Source organism: Acanthochromis polyacanthus, chromosome 8 (genome assembly GCF_021347895.1).
Source record: "Acanthochromis polyacanthus isolate Apoly-LR-REF ecotype Palm Island chromosome 8, KAUST_Apoly_ChrSc, whole genome shotgun sequence".
NCBI lineage: Eukaryota > Metazoa > Chordata > Actinopteri > Pomacentridae > Acanthochromis > Acanthochromis polyacanthus.
Window position 1 is genome coordinate 6,844,286 of NC_067120.1, and position 15,651 is coordinate 6,859,936.

Consider the following 15,651-nt stretch of genomic DNA (forward strand, 5'->3'; position numbering starts at 1 on the left):
CTTGTGTTGTTTACTCTTTGGTCCTTTAATTTTTCGTTCTTTCTCACTGCTTGTCTCTGCCAACACCCGACGATTGTAATGGAGGATATTTTGACGTTTTTCTTTTAGTAGAAGTTAGTTACACACGTTTGGATGGCTCTGGTCGTACTTTCTTGTGTTATCCGTACAAAGGGGAAGTTCGTCTCTGATGCTTCTTGGTTAGCTGACGTTAACGTCAGTGAGGTTAGCTAACTTTGCTAGCGCATGCTATCGCAAGGCGGTGAAGTAAAGTAACATTAACGGTTCAGTACAGAAACTTTCTTCGAGTGAACTGTGTGTGATAAATTGGGTTTTAGAGCTGTTTAGCTAACTGCTGGTGGCTAACTGCTGGGAAGCTAAACGATAACCTCAGCACTCCTGGTTGAGTTTTGCTTGATTCGCCTCAGAAAGACAGCTTGCATCACCTGCTACCGTAATGATGGACTTTGACAATATATTGAACATTGCCTCTCAAAACCAGGGCCTCAGCAGCATCCAGGTAAGTACAACGCTGTCACTTGCACTGATATTACTCTAGCCAATACGTAAAATGAAGGTTTGTGTGCCGTAAGCAGTCAAAAGCAGATCCTCTTGTCAGTGAAGGTCTGATAGTGTAGCTAGCTGCTAACCCAGCATGCTAGGCTGTGGAGACGTTTACAAATGTGCTCAAATCAGTGGTAATCTTTTCATCAATTTGTATAATAATTTTATATTTTATTACCCTATAAGGACTCCTGTCAATACCAGTGCAATATCCAATACATATGCAATCTCATGTGCAATACCTTTATGTGCAATATTGTAATTTAAATAATATTCCAATTTATTACCCTGGTTTAAGCAAATGTAGGCCTTTAAAAAAAATAACAACAGTACTTTACACTAACTTATAATACTTATATTTATTTTACTTGTAGCATTTCTTATTTAGAATTCTCATATTTTGATTTGTTTATTTATTCTTTTACTGTCTGTTGTAGCTAGGTACTGCTCTCTATACACCAAATTAAATTAATTGTGTGTAGTCACTTGGCGATAAAGGCTGTTCTCATTCAGATACTGATGTACTGGAGACTACGTGACTGCTCCATTTTGTAAAATGTAGTATTTGTCTCTCTTTGAACAGAAGAGATACAGTTTACAAGCTGGACCACCCAAAAAGGACCCAAAGTCGAAAGGTGTCAATCCTGCTGCTGTGCAGGCACTTATAAAGAAGCAACACATTGACAACAGAAAGAAAGGTAACACTGGCAAAATCAAGTTATGATGGCTATGTACATACTATTTAGAGCAGGAGTGTCAAACATATGGCCTGTGGGCCAAAACCAGCGCGCCAGAGAGTGCAATCTGGCCCGTAGGATGACTTTGCAAAGTGTAAAAATTACAGAGCTGAAAATGAATTTTTACTGTGAAAGTATTTAAAGATGCTGAACACTGTAGTATAGCATGAGTCAGCAGCTTCCATATGACAGAGTTTGGTTTGCTGGAACCCTATTATTCATGCACTGCTACAACTTTTACACATTTTTTTCTGTATAATTTTAACACACGGCAGAGGGATAACTTCACCTTTTCTTTAACAGTTTCCAGTTTTGTTTATGTGGTGGGTCAGTTCAGGTGGTCAGGATTACTACACAGATGTGGGAATGAAAGTAAATTTAAAACAATTTCTAGATCTTGACCAGTTGTAAAATAGTATATTGCTGAGTTCCAGATACCTGTAACTAAATGTTTTGTGCCTTTATAGACACTGTGTTCTGTAAGTCGTAATACACAAATGATAAACTGAGGCATAATATTGTTAAAATTTCTCTTATTTTGTTAAGAATTTTCAGATTGTTCATGATCTGTAAAAAAAAAAATTGTTCCTTAAATGTGAACATTCTCAGAATGTACTTTTTTGCGCTAAATCAAAGGAAACATTTGGAGTTTTGTATAGGTTATTATGTTGTTATTTTGCTGGTCCAGCCCATTTGAGATCAAATTGGGCTGAATAAAAAACAACAAATTGGGCTTGACAAAAAATATGTACATATTTATTTATTTTCTTTCAGAAATGCAAATGAAGAAACAGAAGGATGAACTGTTAGCGAAGAGGGTTGAGTTGAAGTCGGACCGTAAAGCGCGAGCCATGGCATCCAGAACGAAAGACAATTTCAGAGGCTACAATGGCATCCCTGTGGTAGAGGGCCCTAAGAAGCGAAGATCCAAACACGATATGGAGCAAAATAATTCAGTGAATGAGGAACATTTTAGGAATAGCTCAATAGACCCAGAAGATGATGAGGATAATTATGAATATGAACAGACAGATTCAGAGCCAGAGCAGGAGCCAGAGCCGCTGAGGCCAGGGAGACCCACAGGTGTTGGTGGGAGCAGTAGCAGCAACAAACCCTCTTCTAGAAAACCCAGCGGACCTCCCAAACCTGCTCCACCTCCCATGAACTTCGCCGACCTGCTCAAATTGGCTGAGAAGAAGCAGTTTGAGCCAGTTGACGTTAAACCAAAGGCAGTGAGAAAGGAAGAAAGACTCCGCACCGCTGACGAGATAAAGGAACTGGAGATGGAGCGCAAGGCCAAGAGACATGACAAAGATAGAGACTTAAAGGTAGAGCGCGAAAGAGATGGCAAGTCTCAGTCTAGCTTTAGTTCAATAAGAAAAAGCACTTTAGAGAAGGAACAGAAGAACTGCAGACCACAAAAGAACTCTGAAAAGCCAAGTCTGCCCAGTGGGTCAGTGAGGAAGTCGCATCCAACACACACTAGTGACAGAGGCCTCTCTTCTTCTAAGCCGTCTGTAACCGACAGGGAAAGAGATAGGATGAAGACGTCGCATAGTGACAGAGACAGACCCAAGACAAGCTCGTCTAGTTCATCGGGTGCTATAAACAGTAGAGTTCCTTCAAAAGCCACATCATCTCAGGTTTCAGCCAAACAAGGGCCCCCCAGGCCCTCATCTAGCCACAAATCCAGCACCTCAAGTGACCTTAGTGTTAAAAAAGAAAGCTCATTATTAGTTCAAAGAAAAGCTTCAGGTATTCCTGGGGCCAGGCCTTCTGGTACAGCTGGCACAGGTCAAAAATCTCAACATGGGAGCTCCCAACAGACCAGGCCCAGTCAGGGGAGCTCCTTAAAGCAGGGGCCTGCAGTTGGAGGCCATAAGTCTGGAAAAGGAGAATCACTAAGGCCTGGAATTAATTCTGCCATAAAATCAGGTGGTAATTCAGTCATGAGACCTTCTTCGGGCGTCCCTCCTAAGGCAGGAAGCCAACCTCAGGCCAGGCCTGGAGGCACACTCCAGACGAGACCAGGTTCTGTGCCACAGGCTAGGCCTGGTGGGAGTGGACTACAGGGTAGTGGATCCCGACCGCCAGGGATCGGTCCAGGTCGAGCTGGTGGTGGAGGTCTGGTAGCAGGGCGACCGTCTGGCAGCATTGGATCAGGACCTGGTAGACCCAAGTGCACTGTGGTGTCAGAGACCATCTCATCCAAGAATGTTGGTGGACCTAGACAGGGAGTCCCTCCTCGGCCAGGAATGCCGCAGAGACCGGGAATGCCGCAGAGACCGGGAATGCCGCAGAGACCGGGAATGCCGCAGAGACCGGGAATGCCGCCTAGACCTCTGATGAACAGACCACCAGGTAAGAGCCGGAGAGAAGATAATGGGATGATACGACCAAAGAGCGAGGTTTGTTAAATATGGACTTCGTGTGCAAATTTCAGTTCATGGTGACCTTCACTTCTGCAGCATATTTCAGTGCAGTGTCACAAGGTTGTACCCAAGGTTGAACAGATAAAGTTACTGAGTGATAAGACATTACCTGTGATACCATGAAACTATTACAAAATATAAACAACACTATTAACATTGTAATTCCAGATCGTAGAGGAGCAACAAATGGAATGAAGAACATAACAGAAGGCAGTAGAGACACATGAAATAAAGACAAAAATGCAGTCAAATGTGGTTTAAAGTCAGAGCAGTGAGGTTAGAGCTGCTGCTTGAAATGAGGCATGTTGAAAATTAAATAATTTTCTGTTTAACTTTCCACGTATGATCTTGACTGTAGCAGCGTTTTGCTCAAACATGTTGATGCCAGCTGGTTTTCACGAGAACTGAAATAACTTTGGACAGATGCTGAAATCACGTGATGTCTTCACTGTAGTCTTACTATCTGGAGTTCTGCATGCCCTTCTAAAGAAATGTCGTCTGTTGTCACTTAGCAGCAAAACAGAATCATTTTAAAAGCTTCATATGAAATTCAGTAATTTGAACTTGATCATTGCCTTCTTTACATCTAAAGTATAGAAATAAATGGATACATAGAGATATATATGCATTTACTGTTTGACAGCCTGAAACAACAACCAGTACAGGGCAAAGAGTTTGTTTGTCAAACTGAATGAAGTGTGTCAGCAACACTCATCAGCCTTTGTCATCATTACTGGGTCAGAGAGCGGCGACATTTCTAACTGTGATAAACAAAACATTCGAGTGTGAAACTGACATTTGTCATTGATTCAAAAACATTTGGAAATTCCTCGTCTAATTTTATCAGTGCTTAACCTTTAAGGAAGATTCCAAATATCCCCTCTGTACTTCAAAAACGGTTTTCTGCTTTATTGTCCAGGACCAATGTTGCCCCCTATCACGTCTGCGTACAAGAGGAAATACGAGGATGAAGACGAGTACGACTCAGAAATGGATGATTTCATCGATGACGGAGGCGAAGAGCAAGAAGTAATTTCCAAGCACATTAAGGAAATCTTTGGATATGATCGATCCAAGTAAGAGTTGTTCTAAGGAGTAAGTTATTTCACTCAATTGTAAATCCAGTTATTTGTATTAAATAAAAATGTTTTGTCTTTTAACCTTCTAAGATACAAAGAAGAAAGTGACTATGCACTTAAATTCATGGAGAGCAGCTGGAGAGATATGCAGAAAGAAGAGGCCAGGAGGTATGAAGATTAAAAAAAACCCTGGAAATCCCTAAATCTACGTTTATGCTCTTTGTCCCTGGAGTTGGACTGTTTGCCTTCTTTTATGTATTTTTTTTTTCTGTGCTTTGCTACTTTAGCCTGAAACTAGCTGTGCAGGAGGATCTGGAGGAGGAGAAGAAAGAGGAAGAGGAGCTGAAAAGGAAGAGTGCCAAGAGGAAAAAAACCAACTGAAGCCTTGTTGCCACTGAGACGAATTTAAAAAAAAGAAAGAAAAGAACCTTGTGTACCCTGAGAGACGGAACAGCGGGTCTGCTATCTTAACACCTGAAGCCCTCTGACTGTGTCCACTCTGGCCCAATGTTACTTTCTAGCTGCTTCTTTCCATTTGTGTGGATAAAAACTGAGTGGAATGATGTATGGCAGTGTCTCAAGAGGAAAACAGAAGAAGAATTTTAGCGAAAAGACAAACTGAAATGGCAAAATATGCACAAATCATCCAGGCATCAGGATATGGTAAAAAGGTCTCCCATTTTCCCCTGTTATATTATTTATTTCCCCCCAACTGAGTGCAGGGTTTACAGCAGTCCTGATGTGTAAAAGGAGTTGAGCTGCAAAGACAACTATAAATATGAGAAGAGGTGTTTTTTTCTAGTCTAACAATAACATACTACGTCAAGTGTTGATAACATGCTATTTTTGAGCAAAGTTGTTGCATATTTTTCCAAACAAACTTTGATTGTAAAGTCAGTCAAATATGCAGGAAACATTTGGTATGCTGTATGTTTATCTTTAAAAGCATTTGACAGAAATGTTTGCATCAAGGGTTTTAATTTAACCGTCTTGTTTTGAGTGAGTGTTTCTGAGATTGTGACAATCTTAGTAAATATATGCAGAAGTTAGAGGTCACTTGTAGCAAATGGTCTGATTTTTATTTGTCAATGAAATATTATTTTCTTGCCATAAATTGCGTGTATTATTGTTTGATTCTGTCTTAAAGTCGTTCATTTTGTTGAGAGAATCATTCCAACAGGTGAGTAAAGCAGGCCCGATTAGTAAAATTAGCGTCATATAAGAAGCGAAGTTGTGATTGCGACCTTTTCTTCCCTCACGGCTTACCGTACCTGAGCTGACTAGTGGGCGGGGTCTCCTCACTTGGCTACCCCTGAAAGTTTGCGGAAGTTTTTTTATTTTATTTTTACAGCTAAAGTTGACGCCAACTACAGAAGAGGATTGTAGGAAGAAGAAAAAAACGTGATTTATTTTCGGCGTCATATTTCAATAGATGGACCTCAAGTCAGAGAAAATAGAGCGGATCCTCTCCAAGGTTAGTTATTTAACGAATGAGTGACTTTAAAGTAAAAACTTTACTGATGCCGGGTCATATAGCAGGCTAGTTTGTGTTAGCTCCTGCCAAGTTTCACTAAGTGGCCGAACCAGCTCTGCTACTTAACTGAGAAACCTGTATGACACGGAAATAATAAACAATGTAAGATAAAAAGACGAAGGCAAATGCTAGTTCATGACTTAATGTTTGTTTAAACGAGTGGTAGCGCTGAACCATAAAACTTGCTGTTTTATTGCCCTTGTTGAATAAAGTTCATGCCACGGCTGTTAACCTGATTGTCGAAAAGATATCAAATGTAAGCTAATGTGAAACTCATTTAAGTCATGTTTAACCCAATTTGACCTCAATAGACCAGTAAAATCACAGCATAATAACCTATAAATAAACACAATTCCTAATGTTTCCTTTTGCTTTAGTGCAAAAAAGCACATTCTGAAAATGTTCACATTTAAGGAATTATCTTTTTACAAAACATTATGAACAAACAGAAATTTGTTAAGAAAATAAATCAATTTTCAGGAATGTTATGCCTCAGATTATCATTTACACATTACAACTTACAGATCACAGAGTTTCTACAAGTACATATCACAGGTATCTGGAACTGAATGATGTAGTATTTTACTTTAAAAAGACAAAAAACAAAAACAAGACAAAATATTACATAATCTATACACAGAATGACAAGAAACGAGACAACATAAAATTAAAGAAAAATTAGACAAAAAGTTATAAAGCGACAAAAACATGAGACAGCAAAAGTTAGACAAAAAACAACACAAAATGTTACAAAAATAAGACAAAAAAATAAGTCAAATGACAAAAAAATGGACACAAAATGTTGATCTTAGGCCCGAAAACAGCAAAAATGTCAACAATGATACAAAAAGTTATTGACCCCGAGTTATTAGTGAGCGAGGAGATCGATAACTGATATTTAGAACAGATATACTTTTGCAGTCAAAATGAAAATCATGCTATCAAAGTTCAGAAATAAATTTGCTTGTTTATGTTTTACAAAGAGAACTTCTCAACATTTATTCTTCAGTGCTGATAGGCCAAACCAGACCAATCAGATTTCACTGCAGGTAAAGAGAGGAGGCTGCATCAGAGCCAAAACGGCACGTTTTAAAATGATTTTTTCCAGAAATTGGTACAAAAGCATACAAAACAGAAAGACGATAACGGTAACTGCAAAACTGCTGACTACTAGATCCAATAATTGGTCTGTAATCTCCAGACAATAGATAAAGCTGATTCTGTGTATGTACATGTATACAGACATACATACTTTATGCACACATGCAGTGAATGTTTCCATGTTTTCCTCTCAGTAACCACAGAGGAATCTTTCATATTTTCCTCTTATTAGTACAAATTTCATGATGTGGCCATTGAGGAGCTGGAGAAAATCCATCGAATCTACCCCGGGATGAGACCATCCACGGGCACATACAGTGAGTTTTTGCGTTTTGTACTTCTGTTGTCATGTTTCTCTTCTGCACACTGATTTCATCCATTATGAATTGCAGCTTTCAGTGACAGCACCCAAAAGGATCTCCTGAAATTAACCGGTAACATTCCCGTCAAATATGAGGGTAAGACTCACTGAAACTCTTCTGATTTTTTAAAATGTTTTTATAATTTAATGACAGTCGTTGTCTTGAATATGTCACCGTGTCTCTGTCCTAAGGTCGCTCCTACAACTTCCCCGTTCAGCTGTGGCTCATGGACTCCTTCCCCTTCACTCCTCCCATATGCCTCCTCAAACCCACTCCCAACATGGCCATCAGAGAGGGCAAGCATGTTGATGCCCGAGGAAGGATCTACCTCCCGGGTCTACATAACTGGGATCATGTAAGGTCTTTTACTGTCTAGTTAAAATGTAAAACTGCACAGATGAGCTGGTGTGGTGTCCTCATCAGTTTTTTTGCTGCTGTTTCTTCCAGCCCAAGTCCTCTGTGGTGGGTCTTCTGACGGAGATGATTGCCAAGTTTGAGGAGGATCCTCCGTTGTCATCAAAGAATGCAGCAGACAACAAAGACCCCCATGAGCTCCTGGCATTTGTCTCTAATTTCCAGATCAATGATGGTGCTTCACTTGATTTGCAGGTTTATTATTTATGATCTCAAATGAAATAAATACTTGATAGTGTTAGCTTAACTCACGTCCTTTTCAGGTGGAGTCAGACATCACGATCAGCCTATCAACAAGGTCTCAGTTATTGGGGGAGGAGATCTAGGAATGGCATCAGTGATGAGCGTTTTATCTAAGGTAACCTTTCTATGTCAGGAGTTTTGGTTATTTTTTAACAAGCTTCAGTTAAAATGTCAAAGTCTCACTTTTTATTGCTGCTCCTTTTTTCATCTAGTGCAAGGTGGATAAACTTGTTTTCATTGACGTCGCTGAGAGTTCCACAAAGGGCGGCAGCACGGACCTGGAGATTTTCAGTCTGCCAAAGGTTGAGGTATCCAGAGGTGCGTCACTTTCTGCACTGTCACTTAGGAACACAGAGAGGGGCTTCTTGCCGAGTCACCGCTGATGTCAGATAGTTCTGGAGGTAGTGGACTGGCATTGTGCTTAGAAAGACTGCTTGATGACTCACAGAGAACCGCTTTCATTAATCGAGAGATTTCACAGTGTTTGTGGCCAGAAACGACAAGGATTTAAGTTTTTTTTTTGTTTTTTTTCTACGAGGTTTGCTGGGCAGGAGTTAATTATTTTATTTTGAAAATTCAGTGCAATACATCTGTTTGCTCTTACTTCAGTTCATTTTCTGTTAATCTTTCTTGTTGTTAGTATTAGTATACAGTTTACATCTTGTACTTGCGTTATCTTATAATATTTTCCTATTTATTTTAATTCTTATTTTTTTCTAGACACTTCACACAAACACTTTTAGAAACCTGCATTTTGTACTTTGTATTCTTTCTTATTTCTATTTTACTACTAACCTCTGTGTAATTTATTCCACTAACATTTGTTTATTATCTATTGTACGCTGACAAAATAATGTTCTCTGGGATGAATGAAGTAGGTCTGATCTTATCTTAAAATTGGACAGTTCGTATTAATGTACATTTTCACATAAATACCAGAGATTGTCACCGTATGGCTAATTTCCATCTCGAGTCCCATTGGCAGATCAAAAATTACAAACAACATAATACCATAACTGAAAAACAAACATGTGATAACACGTAGTGCACGTAACAGACAAAAGCTGGGTGACCAAGGCAAGCTACCAAGCAGTAATTACACACGTGGACAAAATTGTTGGTACCCCTCAGTTAAAGAAGGAAAAACCCACAATTCTCACTGAAATCACTTGAAACTCACAAAAGTAACAATAAATAAAAATTTATTGAAAATTAAATCATCAAAATCAGCCATCACTTTTGAATTGTTGATTAACATAATTATTTAAAAAAACAAACTAATGAAATAGGGCTGGACAAAAATGATTGTACCCATAACTTAATATTTTGTTGCACAACCTTTTGAGGCAATCACTGCAATTAAACGATTTCTGTATTTGTCAATGAGCGTTCTGCAGCTGTCAACAGGTATTTTGGCCCACTCCTCATGAGCAAACAGCTCCAGTTGTCTCAGGTTTGATGGGTGTCTTCTCCAAATGGCATGTTTCAGCTCCTTCCACATATGTTCAATGGGATTCAGATCTGGGCTCATAGAAGGCCACTTTAGAATAGTCCAACGCTTTTCTCTCAGCCATTCTTGGGTGTTTTTGGCTGTGTGTTTTGGATCGTTGTCCTGTTGGAAGACCCATGACCTGCGACTGAGACCAAGCTTTCTGACACTAGGCAGCACATTTCTCTCCAGAATGCCTTGATAGTCTTCAGATTTCATCGTACCTTGCACACTTTCAAGACACCCTGTGCCAGATGCAGCAAAGCAGCCCCAAAACATTACTGAGCCTCCTCCATGTTTCACCGTAGGGACAGTGTTCTTTTCTTCGTATGCTTGGTTTTTGAGTCTATGAACACAGAGTTGATGTGCCTTACCAAAAAGCTCCAGTTTGGTCTCATCTGTCCAAAGGACATTCTCCCAGAAGCTTTGTGGCTTGTCAACATGCATTTTTGCAAATTCCAGTCTGGCTTTTTTATGAGTTTTTTTCAGCAGTGGTGTCCTCCTTGGTCGTCTCCCATGAAGTCCACTTTGGCTCAAACAACAACGAATGGTGCGATCTGACACTGATGTACCTTGGCCTTGGAGTTCACCTTTAATTTCTTTGGAGGTTGCTCTGGGCTCTTTGGATACAATTCCAACGATCCGTCTCTTCAATTTGTCATCAATTTTCCTCTTGCGGCCACGTCCAGGGAGGTTGGCTACTGTCCCGTGGGTCTTGAACTTCTGAATAATATGAGCCACTGTTGTCACAGGAACTTCAAGCTGTTTAGAGATGGTCTTATAGCCTTTACCTTTAAGATGTTTGTCTATAATTTTTTTTCGGATGTCCTGGGACAATTCTCTCCTTCGCTTTCAGTTGTCCATGTTCAGTGTGGTACACACCTTTTCACCAAACAGCAGGGTGACTACTTGTCTCCCTTTAAATAGGTAGACTGACTGATTATGAGTTTGGAAACACCTGTGATGTCAATTAAATGACACACCTGAGTTAATCATGTCACTCTGGTCAAATAGTTTTCAATCTTTTATAGAGGTACCATCATTTTTGTCCAGGCCTGTTTCATTAGTTTGTTTTTTTAAATAATTATGTTAATCAACAATTCAAAAGTAATGGCTGTTTTTGATTATTTAATTTTCAATAAATTTTTATTTATTGTTACTTTTGTGAGTTTCAAGTGATTTCAGTGAGAATTGTGGGTTTTTCCTTCTTTAACTGAGGGGTACCAACAATTTTGTCCACGTGTGTAATTATTGCACATTGCTATACTACACGTATTCCTTTGTCACTGTAACAAAAGAGTCCATGCATCCCTCTGACACGGTTACATATAATTGTATTGCACATATCCCTGACTACATTACATAATTACCCTGTACATGTCCCTTTAACACTACTGCACATAGCCCATTATCGCCATCGTTCACGGTCCTCTAACACTATTACACACGATTTGGGATGTTTAGTAAATGAGGTGGGATGTGTTTGTTCTTGGTATAGTAATTACTGACGACACTTTGTCTCTCCTGTGTTAGATCTGTCGGCATCTGCGGGCTCCAGGGTTGTCATAGTGACGGCAAATGCGTGGAGCGGCGAGCAGTCGTACGTTAGCGTGGTTCAGACTAATGTCGACTTGTACAGAGGGATAATCCCAAACCTGGCACGTCTCAGCCCTAACGCTGTGTTGCTCATTGCGTCACAACCAGGTCAGTAACAGAGACACACACATCCTCTGTTGACTACTCCGCCTATTACCTTTTTAATAAAATAAACTCCATTTGTTTTCTTGTTCCAACCCAGTTGACATCATGACCCACGTAGCCTGGAGGCAGAGCGGCCTCCCTCCAACACGGGTGATTGGAGCCGGCTGTAACCTGGACTCAGAGCGGCTCAGTCATGTCCTGGACATTAACCTGAACACTCACAAACCGGCCTGGGTCATAGGAGAACTTTCAGACAACAAAAGTGAGTCAGAGGATCAATTACATATTTACATGTGGGTGTTCTGCTGCATTAATTATCATGGTATAATCCTGACACCCACTGCTACCCACTGCTCTTCCATTCATTACACCATTCATTGTGTTCATTTGTTTTGTATTGTATTAGTGGAACCAGAAATACTGCACTGCCTGCTCATCTGGTTTGCTTTTTCCATTCTCAGTACTCAAGCACACGATCTGCACTATTAAAGCTGTCAGTGTTTTTGTCTTGCAGTTGCTGTGATGAGTAACACTGGGCTCAGCTCCAGTGTAATGCCAGAGATCGCCCCAGGATCCAACTCTACCAAACCGTTGTTAGACAGGTACGGTCACGATTTAGTAGGACGTCCAATGAAGAATTTAGTTTGTGTGTTTTGAACACTTTGTAGATTAATTAGCTGAATCAAGTGGAATTTGTGTTGTTTTATTGCACTAGAATTCAAAAACCCATTCAGTGAAATTACATTTTTTCCCCCTGTTGTCTCGTCAAAATATTTATTTTCTAAGCTGAAAAAGAGCTCATGACTAAAATAAGCAATGAATGGAGTGGGGTTACATTTAAACCTTTTTAGGGCATGATGCTATTATTGTAATGGAAAAATCCTCTGTGATCTGATTAACAGAGCTGAGTTTTTAGGGATTTAACCAAAGAAGGGCTTTAAAATGCAAAGTTCAAACATGATTATTTGTCTGATGTGATGTTTTTGTGCCTGCAGAGCGTTTGACATCATGAAGAATCGAGGCCAGCGCTCGTGGTCCGTGGGTCTCTCCATTGCTGACATCACAAACAGCATCCTGACAAATAAGATGAAGCCGCACTCGGTCTCCACGCTGGCTCAGGTAGAGTCTGATTATCAAAACAACACACTTAATCTCACTCTCACTGTTATCAGGCATTATGTGTGAGGTTTCACTTCATGTATTTCACTTGTATATGAATTCAGGATGTGAATTTGTAGCTGTTTCAACCACAGTTGAAGGGGTTTTCTCTAAGGATAGACTGATTGTTGGCCTGGCTCATAATCGTTGCTGATATTTGGCATTTTTCCGATTATCAATATCTGTTTTTTTTTTTCAATTGACCCATTATTGATACGTTAAATGCACTACTTCAGGTCTTACAAGCCACCTCTCTCTGTCTGTAGTCACTCTGTGGTCTCAGAAATGTCTCTCAAGTTGAGACTGCAAAAAGTGAACATGAAACACAAACCAGTAAACTGACTGCCTTCATGGTGGCTAAGGCAGTCACAAATCTGTCTGGAAAACAATAATGCTTTAAGATATGGACCTTAGTGGACAATGAAAGTGACAGAACAGAGAAATATTAGGACAATACAGAAGAACGGAGGACATAATTGCAAACGAGACAAAGTCTCAGTCGATGCCACATAAACAGAGGAGAGCGCCCTCTACAGTATATCTTCCATCCCTTTGTGTGTGGGAACGACCAACCCTGGAAGCAGCTATGACCAGTTTGCCCATCCACAAACCACAGATATTATTGAACGGCCATGTTAAAAGCGACATGCTTGAATACAATTAAATGATTTAAATGCCATCAAATTACTGCAGATTAGCGCGTCATCGCTTCAGAAATAAGTACCCAGGTTCTGTTTTAGCCGAGACAGAGTCAGATTTCAATAAAATTTTGAGGCTAGATTCCAAACAGTCCAAGAAAATTTTGAATCTTTTTTTGTACATCTATATAATTATCAGATAGTTAGTTTGTGTACCTAGTTTAAATGTTATGTCTAAATGTCATGTTGAATTTGTGAAGTTATAATCTTCCTCATTACCGTCACAGTATTGCTCAGAGAGTAATCTGCTGAAAATCCAAATTGTTAAGCAAGTGTCAAATATTGGCATCACAGATTAGTCTTGTTTTTATTTCTGAGCGTGACTAAAGTTACACGAATCTATAAAAAGCTGGCCAAGAACACAGCTGTAATATGCACATATTTTTGTAGCGTGAGGACATTCTCTTTAGAGCAGCCATGACCTTCTATTTCAGTGAGTGTTCTTTAAATGAAAATTCATAGATTTCAATGGCTTTATCTTAAAATGGAAAAATCAAGAAGCCAAGTGCACCAGAGAAGCTGGTCAAGAAACCAGAAAGTGGAGAGAATTCGAAGCCAGGAGGCTCGACAACATATTCCAGATTGGAAAGATGAGATATGTCGGTGTCAGAGAATTCAATTATAAAGTCCTGATTGACATCAGAGAGACAAAGCCAGGCAAAAACGTTATCTCCCCGAGTCCTGAGAAATGGAACTGAAGGACCAGATTTAAGAAACTGACAATGCCATTAAGAGAGTAAAAGTGTTGCTTTCAGTGTCATCTGCTGAACTAATTGAACATGTTTGTATTTCTATTTTACATGAAAAAACCTGGTTATGAATGACGGGTCCGTTCAAACATTACATTAAATGCACATCAGCCCCAAATATCACCGATCAACCCTAAATAAAAAAATTTAAAAAACAACAAACACCCGCATCAGTCGATCCCTACTTTTCAGTGATATTTAATTAGTAAACAAAAGTTGTTTATCTGTGTTCTGCAATGTTTGCTGTGCAGGAGTTAATTATGTTTATTATTTTTTAAAAATTGGTGCAATACATGTTTGCTCTTTCGTTCATTTTCTGTTAGTATTAATATACAGTTTACATCTTGTACTTGCATTATCTTATTCTATTTTTTTCTAGACACTTGACACTTTTAGAAACCTGCATTTTGTACTTTGTATTCTTTGTTATTTCTATTTTACTACTAACTTCTGTGTAAAGAAGACTTGTTTATCTGTGCTGCGTTTCCTGTAGGGCTGGGGGGGCATCGGTGCAGAGGTGTTCCTCAGCCTGCCGTGCATTATGGGAGCAAACGGTTCCACGCGCCTGGCCGGTGTGTCGCTGGGACAAGAAGACGACAGCAAAGTCAGGGAAAGCATCACCTCGCTTTCTAACCTCATGAGTCAGCTCAAGATATGAAGGATTCGGTCGTAGCTGCTGTGTAGTCCAACACACCCTCCGCCCATGGACAGTGGTTGTGCTGAAGTTACGTGCAGTTTCAGTTAGCTACTTACACTAAAGTTTTTAAGTTACTGGACAGCTCTTCTGCCTTAATTATGTCTAATTTAATCCTAAAACTTATAAAATAAACCAATCCTATCAATGGTACGGACTACATTTTGTGTCTGAAGTTACCGGGCTTTGAGAAACTACTTATTTTGTTGTAATACACATTTTGCAGTTTGTACCATGTTACATGACGATTGTTTCTTTTAAAGCCATTCATTTTCCACAGAATCATCTACAGAATATTTTTATGTTTGCCATCAATGACAGCTCAAGTCTAATATGGTTTAAGAGGACTTTGACCAAAGACATAGTTTAACCATTTCTTACATATTTCTGTTGAGGAAAATCAGGGTGATGGCAGGTAAAACACGGAACATGTGGGTGTTGGGGTTTAATCAGTAGATTGCCTCATTAGGAACAGCTTGTGTAACTGTCATAATCGTCTCATTGCCATATTTAATGAAAAGGTTTTTAAGTGCCTCAGTGTTTAAAGCTTTACTCTCACTATTGTTTACTTTGTGTAAAAACATTTTGCACAGCTTGATATGAAGCAATATAAGATATGTACTGTAAATAGGACTACATGATTTTGTGGGAGTGCAATAAATAAAAGCAAACATGGATTGTCTTTGTCGCACAAAAAAA

The 15,651-nt window shown here is 39.5% G+C and overlaps 2 protein-coding genes across 2 annotated transcripts; both read left to right on the top strand.

Annotated features, from left to right (window-relative positions):
- On the top strand, window positions 1-5,943 carry spty2d1 (SPT2 chromatin protein domain containing 1). The gene is made up of 6 exons (XM_022193934.2): window positions 1-517; window positions 1,145-1,259; window positions 2,073-3,659; window positions 4,650-4,806; window positions 4,900-4,977; window positions 5,097-5,943. The coding sequence occupies exons 1-6, from the start codon at window positions 455-457 to the stop codon at window positions 5,188-5,190; spliced, it is 2,094 nt and encodes a 697-aa protein (XP_022049626.2). The 5' UTR covers window positions 1-454; the 3' UTR covers window positions 5,191-5,943.
- A 138-nt stretch (window positions 5,944-6,081) lies between these two features.
- Window positions 6,082-15,627, top strand: uevld (UEV and lactate/malate dehyrogenase domains). The gene is made up of 12 exons (XM_022193935.2): window positions 6,082-6,283; window positions 7,677-7,761; window positions 7,837-7,902; window positions 7,998-8,161; window positions 8,254-8,395; window positions 8,484-8,578; window positions 8,676-8,781; window positions 11,486-11,656; window positions 11,751-11,915; window positions 12,168-12,255; window positions 12,649-12,772; window positions 14,752-15,627. The coding sequence occupies exons 1-12, from the start codon at window positions 6,242-6,244 to the stop codon at window positions 14,914-14,916; spliced, it is 1,413 nt and encodes a 470-aa protein (XP_022049627.2). The 5' UTR covers window positions 6,082-6,241; the 3' UTR covers window positions 14,917-15,627.
- The last annotated feature ends 24 nt before the right edge of the window (window positions 15,628-15,651 follow it).